The sequence below is a fragment of the Montipora foliosa genome, unplaced genomic scaffold (assembly GCF_036669935.1).
Source record: "Montipora foliosa isolate CH-2021 unplaced genomic scaffold, ASM3666993v2 scaffold_390, whole genome shotgun sequence".
Classification (NCBI taxonomy): domain Eukaryota; kingdom Metazoa; phylum Cnidaria; class Anthozoa; order Scleractinia; family Acroporidae; genus Montipora; species Montipora foliosa.
Window position 1 is genome coordinate 672,501 of NW_027179690.1, and position 19,946 is coordinate 692,446.

Below are 19,946 nucleotides of genomic sequence, written 5' to 3' on the forward strand. Positions count from 1 at the left end.
AAAATTTGTTGCTTTATTGAGGGGGATCTTGATAAAAAAAGGAGTTTTTTGGAATTTTTCAACCAGTCCCCTTCCCCTCCGATAAATAATGAACGGTCCCTAACATAGATAATGATTGTTTATTTTCTAACTGGGGTTCAAATAGGGTAAAGAAGATGAAACTGGGTCAGAGACCAGATCAGAGTCTATGCTACCAGAAGTGAACACCGAAGAAGAAAAAGAGGATGGCAAGGTACTGCTTGCTGTAACAAAGGAAGAAGCAACAGAAATCCCAAGGGAAGACGTACGTGTAGAGCAGGTGGCTAAAGATTACAAGCCATCTGGACTGTCCAAGGTATACTGTACATGTAAGACTTGCCATCTTTGAGACTTTTTGAAAAGTAACCTCAGCAAAATGAGATAACAATATTATTTAATTCCTCAGGAGGAAGCAGAGGCATATGCTGCAGACACAGATTATGATACCAATGAGGAGGGGGCTCCTGCAGCAACAACTGTTGCTCTTGTTTTTTACAGCTCTGATGTTGAACAGGAGACACCGGCCAGATTTAAGACGGCAAGTGAGTTTTGGTAAATTGTAGTAACTACTAAATAAAATTATGTCATTGTTGTCAATTAATATTATTTATATTCAACATACTGTGGCAGTTTCTTTGCGATATTTTTAAAGTAAAGAAAAGTAAGCAAACTTGATTTAAAATATATATAATGTTATTTGACTAACACTTCTCTTCACACAATCACTTACAAAATTTACAAACAAACATACGTTTACAATACAGTTTCTTCCACTACTTGTTCTTTCCCACTATATACAATGTACCACTTCAATTAAAAATGAAATTAATTATTTTATTTTAACAACAGTTATTGACTCTGATGAAGATGAAAAAAACAGTTTAACAATCAAATTTCACTATCTGTGTTGCTTTGAACCTCTTCATCTGTATCGCTATTGTCATCTTCAAGTTCTTTCAGCACCTCTTTTGTACAGTCATCGAAATTGCCATCCATCCTGGGTTCTTTGTAATTTGAAACAACAATCTGTTTATACTTTTCAAGTATTGCCTTGTTCCTTTCGGTAAGATCCATCTCCGCTGTAACTTGTACCGGAATTTCCAATCCTCCTTTCACTAGCTAAGGGGAGATCTTCTGTGGTTCTTGTCGATGACTTTAGCGCAAACAACCCCTCCTCTGAGTAGGAAAAAGCGTGTTGCTCTGGAAATTTCTCTGGGCAAGTGACCAACTGTAGAGTCGGCAAGATGTCCTCGAAGGCGCTTGGTCGCGGCAATAGCATTGCGATCGTGACAGTTATTTCTCTCATAGCAGCCTTTCAATTGCTCTCCAACAATCGGACTCCAAACCTCTTTATAAACGCGAAACCTGCGGAGACCGCACTTAAACGAATATGTGATTAATTTGTAATTAATTCCAAAACCAGACCATGAAATTTTCCTGTTATTCTGGATGGCGTAGCAACATAATTTCACGGCGTGAACATGAGTGAGTCCACAACATGACTTCATTATTTTCACGGTCTTCAATTTCACGCCGTGAACTTTTTCACTGAGCACAGTGAAAAGAATTGGAGCAATAGTGAACACGCCGTGAAATATTAAATTCACGGGCCGTGACCGTGAAATTTATTTCACGGTTCACTATGAAATCCATAAGCCCCCTTTTTGCGTGAAAGGTCACATATAAAGTGTAGCTAGGACAATGTATTGAACAGTAGTTCTGAACCATTAGATCAGTATGTGCAATTTAGGGTGTGCATGTTAGTTATGCTAATAGTTTGGTATTCTTGCCAACCATCATAAGGGAACTCAACAAAACACGAGAAAACAACAAAGTCAAAACTGTAAGGGGCTACAGCTGTATCTCAGGACATTGTGGTCTCACTGTAGAATGGCAGAATATGTTTTCAAAGCAGAGTTTATTTGGTGTAGCAGGTTGTCAAAAATAGTCAAGGGATGAGTCCTAGTTAAGGTAGACTCGCATCATTCAGTACAATTAATTGCATTTGCAGTCTGTTGAATACAGCTTAATTAATTTAAATAGTTTGTTTTGATTATAGGGACAGCTGCACTAGAGACTGTCCAAAAATCTGAAGTTAATGAAGATCCAGAAGTTTCATATAATACTGATAAATCAGCTAACTTAGGAGAAGTCGCAAGTGAAGATGAAAACAACATGGAATCTGAGGTATTAGAAGACGACAGCGCCACACAACCCTATGTAGCTGACAGAAACTTTGAGAGTGAAAGTGAGACCATTCCAGTCATGGATGGAAATGTGGAGGGGAAATTTGATAGGAACCCACTGTGTAAAGACTATGACATTGAAGCAACCCCGGGGTATTACATCAAAGATTTAGATGATGAAAACGATGAGGATGAGAACCAAGACTCTGAGGATTCAACCACTGCCAACTCTCAACGACTGCCTATCGGTCCCAATGTAGTAGCAAGTCATAAGGATGATGATGATGTGGCAGCGACTCTTGCTTATGGCAGGGAGGCAACACAGGCTTATGTCACTGGAAAGGATGACAATACTGATACTGAAAATGACAGTAAGGAAGTTAATATGCAACCAAATGACTTGCAAGCTACTCAGGCATATGGTATTCAATGCAGTGGTGATAACATGGATGATGATGATGGTGATGATAAGGAGGAAAGGACTGAAAAAGAAAGCCGCAAAGAGGAAATTCACGAACAATTTGAGGTACCTGCAGCTAAGAATGGGATTGATCGAGGGGACACAATCCAGGCCACAACCTCTTACAATATTGAAGGATTGCAAACAAATGGAGGATATGAATCTGATGAAACAGATGACGAAGATGCCATAGATAAGGATAAAGGTTCTGAAGAAGTGAACAAAGTCGACAAAGATAGAACATCAGTAACATGTGGTTTGCCAGAAACTTTGCATAATGGAGAAGATGATAAAGGAGGTGTTGATCATGATATTAACAAAGACAATACCCGTGCAGACCATTCTTTTTTGAAGCCCCCGGAAAGGAGGAAAATTAATGCTAAATTGGAGTGTGCACTGGAAGAAACTCAAGCTTACAATGGTGGCAGTATTGATACAGGTATGCTGACTGCTAATTTTATTCATTTGTTTAACACTAGGTTTTATTAACCCTTTGACGTCCAAACTGGCCGATACCGGCCAGACATAGTATTTTACTCTGTCGAACGATTTTACTCGTCAATGGGGAACCTCTGGGAGTCAATGGGTTAATCATGTCTCCATGAACATTCATACCAAGCAGCTTGAAATTAGAAGTGACATTACGCTCTAGTGTGACTGTGTGAAGTAAGGTAAGGTAAGAGCTTTCCGAGCCAATGACCCAACACGCCGGTGCTTATACCCAGTTTCCGTAGCATTAAGCGACTAGGAGTATTTTTAACTCCCCCCTGGATGGGATGCTAGTCCATCGCAGGCTTACCCCCAGCATTACACCGGTACCCATTTATACACCTGGGTGAAGAGAGGCACCGTGGGAGTAAAGTGTCTTGCCCAAGAACACAACACAATGTCCCCTGCCAGGCCCCCAACCCCGACCACTCGATCCGGAGTCAAGCATACTAACCATGAGGCCATCGCGCCGAAGTAAGCAGCTGGTGATTGCCCTCAAAACCTGCATGCATTAAGAGCCAGACCTCCATTGAATATGTGACCCTATTTGGGAAAACCGGGCTTAACGAAAATAGCGTTGTAATGCATTTTCAATGCATTTTACATGTACATGCATTGATAATGCGTTACAACGCATTGATAATGGTTCTCAACGCATTTGTAATGTTATTCAGTCCATTGTAAAAATGTTGCCAATGTTCAACAAATGTTTAAGAATGGATGAAAATCGCGTTGCCAACACGTTGGCAACTTTTTCCAACGTTTGATACAAATTCTGCACAAAACGATGAAAACAAAGCTAAATACAGGTTTACATTGTCAACACAACCAATAGCGGTTTATTTACCAGCAACAAATTCAATTGAACATCGTAATTCTGCATCTGAGAGAATTTGATTTTGTTTGATTAATAAAGAGCAATATGTCGCAACTTACATTAAAAATTTTGCGAAGCAACAGCCAATATACCCACCAGAAGTATAAACGTTGAAAAAGAAAATGTTGGCGTGATTTGTTTGGCGCTTCGCCCCCGAGCTTGCCACTAATTAGTTCAATATATTTTCTGTCATAAATATTAAGTAAACTTTTCGATTTCATTGGCTTTGAAAACAAAGAGTAAGCTTCAAAAAGTCTTTGAAATGCATCAAGCTGTTCACGATTAAATGCAACTGACGGTATAGCAATTTTCATCGTTCTTAACTCATCATCCCAAGTCACGCACACCACGCATTTGACAAAGATCTTGTTTTATCAATGTAGCCTTGCCTCCCTCTTGGCAAACGATTGCGTTTCAGGAAATTTCACTCCTATTTAGTATTTTAAGTATTTCTGATGACGCCTTTACTTACTACTCAAGGGAATGGTTATTAATGGTTATTTATTTTCCCTGGTGATTTTATACAAACATTACCAAGCAGACACTGAGGCAGACAAAGGCGTGCTACATGTTAGCTCATGTTATGGCTCGATCGTTTTGCGCCTTTTATCTTAAAGTTTATGGTGTTTTATTGCAATGGTTGGCAAACTGACTGTTTTGATAACTTAACCGCAAAAGGGTTTAATCTGCACTGGGGTAAAAGCAATTTTAGGAGGCCCGCAGAACAAAATTTTTTCTGTATCAGCAGTTCAAATTCGTGATCGCTCGTGCGCAACGTTGACATTCCTTTGTTTAATCCATTTGCCATACAAATCATGTTTGTGATGTTGCGGTATTTTGTTGCAGTTGCCAACTGAAATTCTCTGGATCAATTTATCGGCCCGATTTTTCGTATTGGTTACACATAAAGTGTTCTTTATTTTAAGTCAAATCTATTTTGGCCACAGGGTGAACTATTTACTTAGTGGAGTAGAGTGGTCAGTCAAAATATAATTGAGAATGTAATGCCTTGAGCGTAAAAAAGACTTGTGAACACACAAAGCAATTGGGTCATTGGGCCAAGTCAGATGGCACTCGTTGTAAGGTAAACATTAAGAGGAGTTAAACATGTTGGGGGTACGAGCAATCTTGTGCATATGTATAACGAGATTCGCGGAACGGAAAGGAGCAGTGGTATTGAAGCCAAAATATTATCTGTGGACTTCATTCCGGAAACAAGAGAACTTGCCGACACATCTTTGCCTGTGGAATGTCACACTTCTACTTGTGGGAATCGTCAAGAAACTACAGGCCCGGGTTGCTCGAAGCATGGTTAGCGCTATTAAACCATCGATAAATATCATGGAAACCTATAGGTTTTGACACCCGTAAGATACTTTAAACTTGGAGCTATTTGTATGGTGTTAGGCAACAAGTTTTAATTTAACTCATGTCAGGACACTGCATGCATGCAAATCCGAACAACCACAGTGTTGATTTTTACATGTTTCGTGCACGAGTCCTTACCCGAGTTAGCAAGGTTCCTGTATTCATCCATTTTCGTTGATAACCTACGTACTGTACAGAACGCGAGTTTTGTCCGATGTCCTTCTACAATTTAGGGATGTATATTTAATTTAAAGGCTCTCTCAAACCAGTCGCCGATGGCAAAAGTATTAATTTTGACAAGGATTGGAGCCATTTATTTCTATTATAAAAATCCTACACTGCACAGTTAATGTATATACACGTACACAATATCTCTTGTCAAAACGATAAACAATAAAGCGTAATACCAAAAATAATATTAAAGTTTTTCACAAAGGAACGGTTGATTTGAATTCAGTTGAATTTGAGACTCGATCGATTGTTCAAATCGAATGTCATTTAAAACACACGCATGTATCAGACAGTCTTTTTACCGCCGTAATTTCGTTCAACACCGTAAGAACTGAAGCCAAAAAGGTAAGTAACAGCAGCCATAGGATAGTTGAGTTTTACACTTAGGCGTGTTCTCTGCAAAATTACAGGAAAACTCCATGTATTTGTTGTTTCTGCTCAAATTCAAACCGATACGTGCGTGCTAGAGTTGCGTAACAATTCGTTGTAAAGATTTCGTAGTAACTAATAGCAGCGGTGCTATGAATGATTCGAAACGACCCGTGGCGGTTTCATTAAACGCGTTGTCAATGTTTGACAACGCATTGACAATGTTTTGAAATGATTTTGAAATAGATTTGCAACGCATTTCGGTTCCGTTGAAAAACATTGCCAACGTTTTAAAACGCAATGGAAATGCTCTTTAACGCATTTTCAATGCATTGAAAATGCATTACAACGAAAAAACGCTTCAACGCTATTTCTGTTAAGCCTGCTTTTCCCAAATAGGGTCACGTATGTAAAATGAATATGTTTTTTGCAATATTTGGGTCAATGTTGTTTCACATCTACAAACTCCTGGCTTTAACTCTAGTTTGTAGAGGTGATACAGGACTTCTGCTTATAATATTATTATTGTAAATGTTATGTAACCGTGCTAAAAAAAGAACAGTCAATGAAATTTAAGGTAACTTGCAATTACCCCAGATTAAGGGTTCAGTCTTACTTTTGATAGTAAAATTTTCTTTCATACTTTCCTCATTGCTTGTGCGAGAAATCTGAATGGCATTTGCTACAGAAAAGTAAGAAAGGGTGGTCCCATTAAAAAAAGAGCATTATTGCAGTAAAAAGTACCTACAGTGTATCTATTATTAACTTAATTTGATTTGGTAATCTGTTCACATAATGTACATGTACTTTTAATATTACCCAGATCCAGCACCATCTGTGGTGATTGAGGCGAACCAAGCTTACGGCATTGAAGAACACTCTGATGAGAAAATGGCGGCAGCGATAATTCCAAAACCCTCAAAAGTTGGGAAAGATAGAAATGAAGAAGTGAAGGAGACCCCTGCTCCAAGATCAAGAAGAGGAAAAAGAGGGAGAACAGCTTTTGCTGAGTCTGCTTTGATTTTGGAAACACCGCTAAACAAAGTAAGTCTGCTTGATGTAAGATTACCTTGTCTCAGTACTTTATTTTTTGATATCATCATCATCATCATCATTACAGAGAATAATCACAGGAGTTTAAAGAGGCTGTGTCAGGAATTTAGCAAAATTCAGCAACTTGGAATAGCAACCAAGTCAAACTTGTGAAATGCAAAAATAACTACATAAAACATTAAAGGAAGCTTTGAATAAAACAGTAAATGCAAGAGGAAGCAGAGATGGACAAAGTAATTGGAGATTTAAATGCACTGCAATTTAGCTTTTGAAAACTATTCAGCATTACAGTTTTTCAAATTCGATCTCTGTTGTTAGCAACTTAAATTATGTGTTGGTTGACAGACATGTTTTGTCACAAATTCAAAGCATTGATTTGCGGAACATTTGTACTACTCTGACATTTGGACGATATTCTGAGCGAGAAACAGGCGAGATTCAGGTCATAAAAAAACAAAAAATCACGCTAATAAACGATACATTTTTATGGGCGTGACGTTAGTTTATGGCTTATAATTTCGGGCGTTACGAAAACTAAGACCTGGTCTTAGCTTTCGTAGTACGAAAGCTACGACCCCGTTCTTAGTTTTCGTAGTATGAAAACTAAGACCCTTTGTTAATAGTGGTAATTACGGGAGAGAAACCCGGGAAAACTTACCGCTACTTCAAACAGACACAACGCCATGATAAGCTTGAATGTTGCGTGACAGAAAAAAAAGTGGCATTTATTGGCACGGAGTCTAAAGATAGGGTCTTTCGGATAACCAGAAACTCAGTCTGTTAACCCTTGGGTTATAGCAAGAGTCCATGTCTTGGTTACATGTATAGCCACTAAAAATGTGATACACACATTTTTCTGTCAGTACACATCTTCCAGTTTCAAAACAAGTCCACAATTTAGCCTTAAGTCACGCAAACAGTAAACGGATGCCCGTAGATGGTCAATTTTATTATGATGCCTGATAAGTGACTGAATATTTTTACATGTAAGACAAGTGATTTTCTGTAATTTTTTCTGTATTAGTCTCACTCATAAGCTTATTTCTCAGCTTATTACAATGAGGATATGAAGTATCATCTGTCAGGGGGTGAGGGTACATCGTGGTATCCTGGTACTTTGACGCATTATTTATAAGAAACATTGAAATCAGTATAAACAGAAACAAAACAGGCCATAATTGAAACTAGGTATGCCTACTTTAATAGTTCCATTAGAAATTATACACTAGAAAATCCCCCGACACTCCCCCCACGCCCATAGTCAGTACCACTGCTTTTTGTTTGCGTGACTTACGGCGACATTGTGGACTTGTTTTGATACTGGAAGCAGAATACCTGTAACAAATGTGTATCGACAAAATAATTCTTGTATCACATTTTTAGTGGTTACAACCAAAGGGTTAACAGACTGAGTTTATCCTTATTCCAAAGATCCTACCTTTAGTTTCTGTGCCAATAAGTAAGCGAACAATTATCGACCGAGACCAACTGCAGTAAACATGACTCTTGTCATCATTGCGTGGACAATCATGTAAGACGGAAACATGTTTCAGTTTAAGGTAACTTAAATAAAAAGAATGTACCAGCTTTTAGCATAGAGCAAAATGCGACTGAAGTCTTTCAAAGTGTCCATAATAAGGTAGGCGTGTTAGTAGCCAGGTTTCCAGAGAGTGATCTGTGATCGGATAGCGAGGTGTTCGTTAGTTTCTCATTTATTTTAAATCTTCATACATTAAAATCTATTTCATAGAAGAGAAAAGTGTGTCCGACAATATTAATTAGAGCAAATAAATGCTGTTTTAATCTGGTTGGTTAGTGTCCTAAATGGGAAGAAAAAGCTCTGCATCTGAAACGCGTGTCAAAAGCGGTTACAAATATTTAATTATCGGTTAGCCAAAACTCGAACATTGCTCTGCTCTCTTAAAGATTTTCTGTCCAGCGACAAGGAATTCCTATCATTAAAAATGTATATTTAATTATCATCCTCTGTTTTGGGCAAGCAGGATAATGCTGTCTTGAGGTAGATAGATTGCTTCTCCTGAATGTGCTAAGCTACATTGTATTTGAACTTACCTCTCCGGATACGGTGGGTATCACGCTAAATGTATCACGTGGAAAAAATATCCAGCCATATACGTATTTTAGCTCAAAATTCAGCGCGATAAAAAATGGTTTGCTCACCTTTTACCCACAGGGACGGACTACACGTACAGAAATGCAGAAAATAATATAGTACATTAGAACGACGGCCAGAGTACTCCCTGATCGATTTCTATGAATCTTTTCTTATCGAATAACAAGTGGGGATCACTTAATATGTATCGAATAACAAGTGAGCAGCCTGAGTTTCACCGGTAATACAGCGTGACAAATTTCTTGTAACAGTGGTGTAAATAAATAAACTGGGTTTTCACTTTTCCTCGCTCACTCACGCCACACTATCGGCAATAATCAAACCAGACTAATGTCTGGCTCAGTCGCACAAGCGCGTCAAAATGGTTGTCTCGCTTTGTCTCGCTCAGTTCTTGCCTTAAAAACAGCTTTATGGCCCGAATCGGGCCCGAATCTCTCTCAGTCAGACCACAAACAAGGCTGCTGCCTAAGAAAATTGTCCGGGAGCCCTTCGGGCTTCCAACGCTAATAGTTAGTAGCCCGAGTCATTTTTTCAAGAGCCCAGAATTAATTAATTCCAGCTGGGATCATATTTACATGTGAGTGAGGATTAATCAAGTAAGGCGCCCGTTCAGGCTACTTGTTCAGAAATTTGGTCGCCCGCGCTCGCAAATAAGGCGCCCCAGGCGAGCGGGCGACCGTTAGGCAGCAACCTTGACAAATTTTCGTACGGGGAGGGGAAAAGGAAGAGGCAAGAAGAACCTGACAACAGCAGTGACTGGTCATGAAACTGTGGTATGCAAAGTCAGACAGAAAAACAGAACACTAGATGCTTTAACAGTAATGTACAACTGAAAAAATGTTCTGTTATGTGTGTGAAGAGATGGCCATTTATGCCGTAGGCATACAGTGTGACATTATCTGCTGTATAAGTAAAATAAATTGGTGATTGGGGGTGATGCTAAAAGATACCCAAGCAATAGTCTTCTTTTGTCGCTTATAATCAAGGCATAGTAAGAATCATGTTAAAACTTGGCTAAGTCAGAATGACTGACAATAGAATTGATGAATGATGGAAATTTACTAATGGAGTGCAGGGATGGCACAGTGATGAGAGCACTTGCCTCCCACCAATGTGGCCCGGGTTCGATTGCCAAACCCAGCGTCATAATTATGTGGCTTGAGTTTCTTGGTTCTCTACTCTGCACCGAGAGGTTTTCTCTGGGTACTCCAGTTTCCCCTCTCCTCAAAAACCAACATTTTACTTGACTTGACTTGTGTCAATTGTTAATTTCAGTTTACAGTGTCCCTGAGTAGTGCTCCAGTGCTAGAACAAGTAGACACTTAAATAAAGTTCCTTTCCTTTCCTTTTTCCTAAAACTTGACTTGTAACTTTTTGAGTAGGTGAAAGTTTCCTGGTCAATTTGCAAAAGTCAGTAGCTTATTAAACTGGCTCATTTGCAAAAAATAAGTAACTTGGGGAAGGAGTACAGCACATTCTAACCCACCCCCCCCCCCCTCCTGTTGTCCCTACCCTGTGGCTGTTCTCCTGTAACTTAACCAAATAATTTTTGAGATTTTATTGTTTAGGCCACAGGTTCCAAGGGACTTGGGAATTCTGATGACGTTCAACTGGAAGTTGTCACACCTACACCGGCACGGGGAAAAGGCAGAAGAAAGAGCAGAGGGAAGAAAACACAAGTAGCCACTGATGAACCAGAGGTGGGTGTCAAGTACGTATATGTTATTTGCCATCTGGGAGGTCTGTATCGGGGAAAACTGTGCCAGATGTCTCAAGTATGTGGCTGAGGGCCGTACTGGAGACCAAGAGCACAGTTTTTCCCAATACGGACCGACCTAGGCCGGCAAATAACATGTTTATTTTTTTCTACTGCATTATTGTAAAAGGGCCTTAAATGTCTCTTACGGACAGAAATTGATGGAATAATTATAAAGTTGAGTACTTAATGAGCTTCAAATCAAAGTAAGACACATTCACATTCATTTTACATTTTTTATGACACTTTTACGCTGTTACAAAAAGCTTGAAAAGGTATTTTCGCCAGTTTACCAATAATATGCGGGAAAAGCAGATCTTAACAATAATTGTTATTGAAATCCAAAAAGAAAATTGAGGGTAACCACGCATTTTTCGGAGTTAATTAATCAACAATATTTCTAAAAAGCTTTAAAATACAAAGCAATGTATGGTGTTCTTTTCCAAATTGAAGCTTAATTATCTCTGAAAAAATGCATGGTTACCCCCAATTTTCTTTTTGGATGCCAAGAGTGCTTGCTAAGTTTTGCTTTCTCTGCATAGTTTTGAACCGCACAAAAATAATGAGCAACACCCATAGGAAGTCCTTAAGTTGGGAATTTCCAGATGGGAAAATCAGAACCGCTGGAGCGTGCATGATCAGCCAATTAGATTCAATGATTTAGGATTCCGGACTGCTGACAAGCGGGAAAAAAAAAAAAAAAATAGATGCAATTACAAGGAAATGTTATTAGTAGAGTTGTAATTAAGGCTTGCTTTGTCAGTGAGTTGCGTACACTCAATCCTAGGTCATGAGTGCATGGCTGTGCCAGATTGCTTAAGATTAGCTTTTTGAGTCCACCTGGAACTACCCCCTTGGTCCTGTGAAAAAATTCTTAAATTTCACCATTTGTATTTAAGTTACCCATGATTCAGTACTTTTTTTCATGGACATCGACATGTTCCAGCACCTGTTTCTGCCAAGATTGCCTGTTAAACCACAGGACCTGTAGCTCCTATTCTTTGTAGATAGTGTAGGGTTTCTCTCCCATCCCTCGCTGTCATAGAATTTACTTTAATGATACAGTAACTCGTGTGGGTGACAGAACAAGAGCATTCCTTTCATTCTATTCTGTAGTTCAGATGTATGAAACTTCATAATATTATTCTAAAAAAATATTTTCGTCTTGTAGAGAAAAAAACTTGAACTCACAATTGACCAGTTAATAGCTCAGTTGGTAGCACAAGTGCGGTATGGTTCCATGGTCATTATTTCAAAACCCATTCAAGCCTGGACTTTTTCAGCCTTTGTTTGCAACTTCTTATGAGTTCTCGACTAACTGCAATGATTTTTCCAACTTTCAATTCATTCTGCAGTTCAAATAATACACGTAACTGTGTAACTAAAATAATATTATTTGAAAAAACCAGTCTGAGAACAAAACATCATGGTGTTCAGTAATTTGGATTAAGACTGCTAGCAGCCAGGCTCGCAGACTCTCTGGTTCACTCCACTGATTTACTCTTTCACTTTGACAGTATTGATCGATGTATGCTACAATACATGTACAGACTAGACTGCTCACAGTCCCTTATGAGTTAGGGCCTCTTCATAAATTATGATCCCAGTTGACCGGGCTGGCCCGGTTTCCGAGATCTCGCTTTACCTCTAAATCCTTTGTAAAAACTTTGATGTGTTCATATGAGAGGGCGGGCTGGCTCAGTTACCGAGATCTCAGTTTTTTTGCCATATGAACACTTCATCCCGGTTACCGGGAGGAAAATAATACAATGCATTTTCGTGATAGAACGGACATTACCGAGCTTTTAGTTCTCTTTTCTTCTATAATGAAGCTTGGAATAGTCTTATTTGATAGTTAACGTAAAGTCAAAAGAAATTTGAGGTTGTTTAAACAAAGAAAACCGAGAAATTCTCGCCAGGCTTGTTTGTTAGATTTCACGCCTGAATGGTCACCATATGAACAGACACCAATTTCATCTTGGTAACGGAGCCAGCACGGTCAACCGGGCTCATATGAAGAGGCCCTTAGTTGAACCGCCTGCTTTGGTCACGCAAGCGAGCCCAGGGGAGAATGGTGATTGAGCAAAGATATAGGGACTGCACGATCATCTGTGACCGATGCGTTCAGAATCTGCTGATCTAATTTATTAGTGAAAGTGATGACAGATGGTTCTGCCTCTTATTGCTAATGTAAATAAACACTAAATGGCATGGGAATATCTATGTGGATGTTAGGGTTAGGGTTAGTCAATCAATCAACTATTTGGAAAGGAAACCATAGAAAAACTACTGTATTTATCTTAATTTAATGTTGGATTATTTTGGCAAGTTTCGAGGATATGACGTTCGGGACAAATCCTTGTTTAGAATGGACGACTCATCTATCATTAAATCAGTGAAGTCAGAATACAGAGTTCGTTCTGCAGAAAAGATGACTCAATACTTGTTTGAAGCCATGTTCTTCAACAAATTCCCCTTCTTCTCGAATGCAACTACCCTTAGATAATCGTTTGACCGAAGCTGGTCTTCGGTGATGATGCGAGAAGGAACAATTACCATGATCGATGGCGTTTGATTTGGGTCAGTCATATCCTTTAAGATTACAAAGCTCTCATTAAAAATGGCCTTGCTAAAACCAGTTGGTAGCACAGCCATAACATACTTTCCCAATAAGAGAGCTTCGACCGCAAAGTTCTGTTCTTGTTTGGGTTCAATGTGTTAGCCATTTGATCGAAACCACAAAAGCAATATCGTGCTTCTCTTTTCCCAAGGAAAATCGATGACAGATTGGCATCATAATCTGTCAAAAAAATCTGACAGTGGTCCATTGTTAATGGACCAATCTGAATTTCCCATTGCACCAGCAATGGGAGATTCTGAACACGTTGGTTGCAGATGATCGTGCAGTCCCCATATCTTTGCTCAATCACCATTCTTCCCTTATGATATGATTCCTGAGTTCAAACCATTTACGATTTTATTATAATTAGCAAACATGGTTAAAAAGGCCTCTGACTGCTTTTCAAGATGACTTTGTAGGACCACACTGTAGCAGCATCAGTTCTATAGATGGAGAGATCCGTGAAACGCAAAGAAACTTTAACTAGCACAAAAATAGGTCCGCAATGCGTACTTTGGGTCTTATGCTTAGTTTAACTCCATTCAGCCCACCATGCATCCATGTGTGATTGGTGGAAAATTTGCCATAACAATGCAGCAGTGAAATGGGTTCCTTCAGTATGCTTCAAATTTGAGGACCTGTTTAGAATTTTACATCGATGACTTGTCGCTAATCTTTCTCTTATTGCCATTTGCACAGTTTAGACAACTTTTGGTGCACACTACAGCATCTCTATCAGCTGTTTACTAGTAACAGAAGCACTAGAATAGCTAAAAGACAAGCATGCAGGCACTGTCATTTATTCATGTGATCTTACAAATGATAAAGAGAATGCTGAAATTCAACTAAAATTCTAAGATGAATCATCAGTACCCTCAGAGCTTGGTGCAAATTCCCAAACTACTGGAAATCACAGTCCATCAGCAATAACAATGTATAAACAGCCAAGATGAATATCTGATGACCAATTACATCAATCAGTTAGATCATTAAATAATAAAAAATGCAATGCAAAGCTTTCAACAGAGTGCTTTCATGGACTAGAAATAAATGAAAACCTCAACAGCCTGAAGTCACAAAATGTTGAACCAGTTTATTTGTTTATAACTGGAGGTGGTAGTGCTGGGAAAAGCCATTTGATTAAAACAATTTACCACACTGTAGTAAAAATCTATAGACATGCTCCAATATATCCTGAGAATCCACCAGCATCTTCTGGAGTAGCAGTAATAAACATTGATGGTACACACAGCATTCGCAATACCTAAAAATACAGGTCCTACAATATTTGATATCATTGATCCAGCAACCATTGACTCCAGTCAAGGAAATGAAGCAATCTTTGGTGTGAATGCCTGTAAGCAATGTCACTTACTGCTATTATATAACATCAAATTGTGGACTAATTCCACTTTGAACAATATTTTGGTTATTGGAAATAATCTATACAGTGCTAAAAGGTGTTTTGTGCAAACAAATGACTATTTGCTGTCAACTGATGTTCCAGACACGGTTTCAATATTTATTAATTAAAGTGTATTCATTACAATATAGTGAGTCATTTCCTGGAAGTTTGTTCATGACATCAAACATTGGTCCATATATATCTCTTAGAAATTCACTTCTAGAAGTATTTTCAAACTCTTAACAAAATTACAATAATTGTTGTTTGTTAACTACTGGCATTAATACACTATATTGTAATGAATACACTTTAACAAATATTGAAACCATGTCTGGAACACCAGTTAACAGCAAATAATCATTTGTTCGCTCAAAACATCTTACAGAACTGTATAGATTATTTCCAATAACCAAAATATTGTTCAAAGTAGAGTTATCAAAGTAGAATAATTATTGTTCAAAGTAGAATTATCTTGTATTTGATGGTATATAATAGCAGTAAGTGGCATTGCTACACATTGCTTACCAGCATTCACACCAAAGATTGCTTCATTTCCTCGACTAGAGTCAGTGGACACAAAGGTTGTTGGATCAATGATATCAAATATTGTAGAACCTGGATTTTCCTCCACATCATTTGCTTGCCTTATAAGCAATGGGATGTAAACATTGTAGCACATCATTTGTGTAAACCAAAACATCACCTCATTACACGACTTGTAATGTACAACAACTTGTTTTAAGCGAAACATCATAAGCATCGTATTCCAAAATCGCCCTCACACACGTGAAAATGCATTCTTGGCTTTCACAAAATTGTTGTGACAGCCGATCCTTGACCGGTACTGTTCGATTGTTGTTCCCATGCTGGCAGCTAGTAGCAGACTTGTAACAGTAAGAGTACGAAATATACTATTCTTTGAGAGTGCAAAACTCTTATTCAATGCAATCATTTTTTAGAGTACAATAACTCTTTCAGTTTGGGGTGTAACCCACACCGACATTTCAAGCCGATTAATACTGGTTTGTGATAGCTTGTGAGATACTTGTGAGGTATGTGGTGCAACGCACACCAGATTTCAAGCCAATGAATGTGGGCTTGCGAAAGTGTCTTAGCTTCAGTGCAATCCGCACTAAACACAAGCCGAGTCTAGATATGTTGGCTTGCATGAGTAAACAATTCCCGTATCGATATTGCCGAGGAAACTCCACTCAGCGACGTCACCTGGATGAAGTAACAAAGAACAAACAAGCCAGGAAAGTGTACATGTAGTTAATTTTCGAAATGAAAGAAAGAAAGAAAACCAATCTGAAACAGCACGAAAGATCAATTTTGAAACAGAAATAACTTACCTTGAACAATTACAACTAATTTGCGACGGAAATCTCTTCAATTTTTTCCCAAAACAGGGAAAACGACCGCAGATTTATATACAAACGACGAACGCTACAAGCAAAATGGCCGACACTTGGAAAACAATGACTCGCAATTACTAGTACCCAGTCTACAAGCCAGACTGTCACGTGTGTTCTCGTCCTCAAAGTGACACTGATCTGCCTCTGACTTAGGGGTCTGTATGCATACAATGCATAAGACCCCAAAAATTAATTACTGGGTTGCCAGTATGGCAAACCCAGTTGGGGTCTGCGTTTAGTTTGTTTTCAAATTTTTCCCTTTTTACTGGGTTGTTGTATGGCAATCCCAGTCGGAAAATGGGTAGATTTTCCATTTTATTTTTTTTTTGTCTCGGTAAAAGTCTTGCCTGTCACTCCCCTGGTAAGTGGTGTCTTTGTGCATAGAGCATTCCGTGCGTTTTTTCTTAGGATCGAGAGGGTAGTGGGAAATGTGTATATTTCTCTGGTGGACACAGTAGAACGATTAACTTAACCAGCAATGGCGTCGAAAGTCATGTAACGCAAAAGGCGTTTTAGTGCCCGTACGAAAATTTGTGGTCTGACTGAGCGAGACTCGGGCCCAATTCGGGCCATAAAGCTGTTTTTAAGGCAAGAACTGAGCGAGACAAAGCGAGACAACCATTTTGTCATGCTTGTGCGACTGAGCCAGACATTGGTCTGGTTTGATTATCGCCGATAGTGTGGCGTGAGTGAGCGAGAAAAAGTGAAAACCCAGTTTATTTATTTACGCTGCTGTTACAAGACATTTGTCACGCTGTATTATCGGTGACACTCAGGCTTGCTCACTTGTTATTCGATACATATTAAGTGATCCCCACTTGTTATTCGATAAGAAAAGATTCATAGAAATCGATCAGGGAGTACTCTGGCTGTCGTTCTAATGTATTATATTACTTTCTGCATTTCTGTACGTGTAGTCTGTCCCCGTGGGTAAAAGGTGAGCAAACCCTTTTTTATCGCGCTGAATTTTGAGCTAAAATACGTATATGGCTGGATATTTTTTCCAAGTGATACATTTAGCGTGATACCCACCGTATCCGAAGACGTAAGTCTGTAATCTATCTACCTCAAGACAGCATTATCCTGCTTGCCCAAAACAGAGGATGATAATTAAATATATATTTTTAATGATAGGAATTGCTTGTCGCTGGACAGAAAACCTTTAAGAGGGCAGAGGGGCAGAGCAATGTTTGAGTTTTGGCTAACCGATAATTAAATATTTGTAACCGCTATTGGCGCGCGTTTCAGATGCAGAGCTTTTTCTTCCCATTTAGGACACTAACCAACCAGATTAAAACAGCATTAATTATTTGCTCTAATTAATATTGTCGGACACACTTTTCTCTTTTATGAAATAGTTTTTAATGTATGAAGATTTAAAATAAATGAGAATCGAAACTAACGAACATGCACCTCGCTATCCGATCACAGATCACTCTGTGGAAACCTGGCTACTAACATGCCTACCTTATTATGGACACTTTGAATGACTTCAGTCGCATTTTGCTCTATGCTAAAAGCTGGTACATTCTTTTTATTTAAGTTACCTTAAACTGAAACATGTTTCCGTCTTACATGATTGTCCACGCAATGATGACAAGAGTCATGTTTACTGCAGTTGGTCTCGGTCGATAATCGTTCGCTTACTTATTGGCACAGAAACTAAAGGTAGGATCTTTCGAATAAGGATAAACTCAGTCTGTTAACCCTTTGGTTGTAACCACTAAAAATGTGATACAAGAATTATTTTGTCAATACACATTTGTTACAGGTATTCTGCTTCCAGTATCAAAACAAGTCCACAATGTCGCCGTAAGTCACGCAAACAAAAAGCAGTGGTACTGACTATGGGCGTGGGGGGAGTGTCGGGGGATTTTCTAGTGTATAATTTATAATGGAACTAGTAAAGTAGGCATACCTAGTTTCAATTATGGCCTGTTTTGTTTCTGTTTATACTGATTTCAATGTTTCTTATAAATAATGCGTCAAAGTACCAGGATAGCACGATGTACCCTCACCCCCTGACAGATTATACTTCATATCCTCATTGTAATAAGCTGAGAAATAAGCTTATGAATGAGACTAATACAGAAAAACTTACAGAAAATCACTTGTCTTACATGTAAAAATATTCAGTCACTTATCAGGCATCATAATAAAATTGACCATCTACGGGCATCCGTTTACTGTTTGCGTGACTTAAGGCTAAATTGTGGACTTGTTTTGAAACTGGAATTGGAAGATGTGTACTGACAGAAAAATGTGTGTATCGCATTTTTAGTGGCTACAACCAAGACATGGACTCTTGCTATAACCAAAGGGTTAACAGACTGAGTTTCTGGTTATCCAAAAGACCCTATCTTTTTTTTCTGTCGCGCAACATTCAAGCTTATCATGGCGTTGTGTCTGTTTGAAGTAGCGGTAAGTTTTCCCGGGTTTCTTTCCCGTAATTACCACTATTAACAAAGGGTCTTAGTTTTCATACTACGAAAACTAAGAACGGGGTCGTAGTTTTATTTACTACGAAAGCTAAGACCAGGTCTTAGGTCTTAGTTTTCGTAACACCCGAAATTATAAGCCATAAACTAACGTCACGCCCATAAAAATGTATCGTTCATTAGCGTGATTTTTTGGTTTTTTATGACCTGAATCTCGCCCATTTATCGCTTAGAATATCGTCCAAATGTCAGAGTAGTACAAATGTTCCGCTCCATTCTCGCTCATTTATCGTTCAATTCTTATCGCTCCTGTCAGGCTGATTATTGCCACGCTCAGTACCGAATCTCGCCCGCGTCTCGCCCAGAATTTTCGTACGTGTGGATCTTTGAACAAAATATACCCTTATGAAGCTCAATAATGGCAAGTCATTTGGATACTGAACAAGACAGGTGGTGGAATCTTAAAAGCGACGAGTAATGGACTTCGACAACAATCTGTCGCCCGTCGAGCCGAAAACAAAGTGAGCTGCATTTCTAAGATTTTGCCAAGTGTTATGTAGAACACTAAAACCAAATGCAAAATTCTCTGGTAACTTATGGGTTCAACAAAGACAGAGGATGAATTGAACACCTTAAGTGGATATGTGATCAACTCTGCACAGTCTTCAGGTAAAAAAAAATTGGAAATGTGACAGCCAAGAATTATTTAAAAGAAAGCTTGTCGTCTGTTTTGTGCTTCATTATTCAAGGAAAAGGTTCTTCATGGAAACGGTTTGATCCTGAAATTTTAGTTTGTTGTAATATTGCGCATATTTGACACGATTGAGTTTTTTCTCATCACGCACGTAATGAAATAGGAAGGGGTTTTTGCCTCTAATAGCAAATATGTTGTTTGTTTCAAAAAATTGTTCGCTGGAAAAGGTGGCCTTTATAAATTCATCATGTTTTATGATATGTATGCTGGATAGTTTTTATGGCAATAGTAAAGCATTTTCTTGTTATTCAAGGAAGAGGTTCTTCAGGAAAGGGTTTGAACCTGAAGTACATGGTAATTTGACACGATTGAGTTTCTTGTCTTCACGCACGCAATGAAATAGGAAGAGGTTTTCGCCTCTAAGAGCAAATAT

General features: G+C 38.7%; 1 protein-coding gene across 5 annotated transcripts in view; it reads left to right on the top strand.

Annotated features, from left to right (window-relative positions):
- LOC137987831 (mediator of DNA damage checkpoint protein 1-like) overlaps positions 1–19,946 on the top strand; it is a 98,669-nt gene that overhangs the window by 31,904 nt on the left and 46,819 nt on the right. For 4 of the 5 annotated variants that reach the window (XM_068833912.1, XM_068833910.1, XM_068833911.1 and 1 more), the window contains 5 exons: positions 146–334; positions 425–560; positions 2,078–3,103; positions 6,822–7,042; positions 10,754–10,885. In XM_068833912.1, the coding sequence (XP_068690013.1) occupies positions 146–334; positions 425–560; positions 2,078–3,103; positions 6,822–7,042; positions 10,754–10,885 (1,704 nt within the window). Of the gene's footprint in view, positions 1–145; positions 335–424; positions 561–2,061; positions 3,104–6,821; positions 7,043–10,753; positions 10,886–19,946 lie in introns of those variants that run through there. The other variant, XM_068833914.1, reaches the window with a different exon arrangement.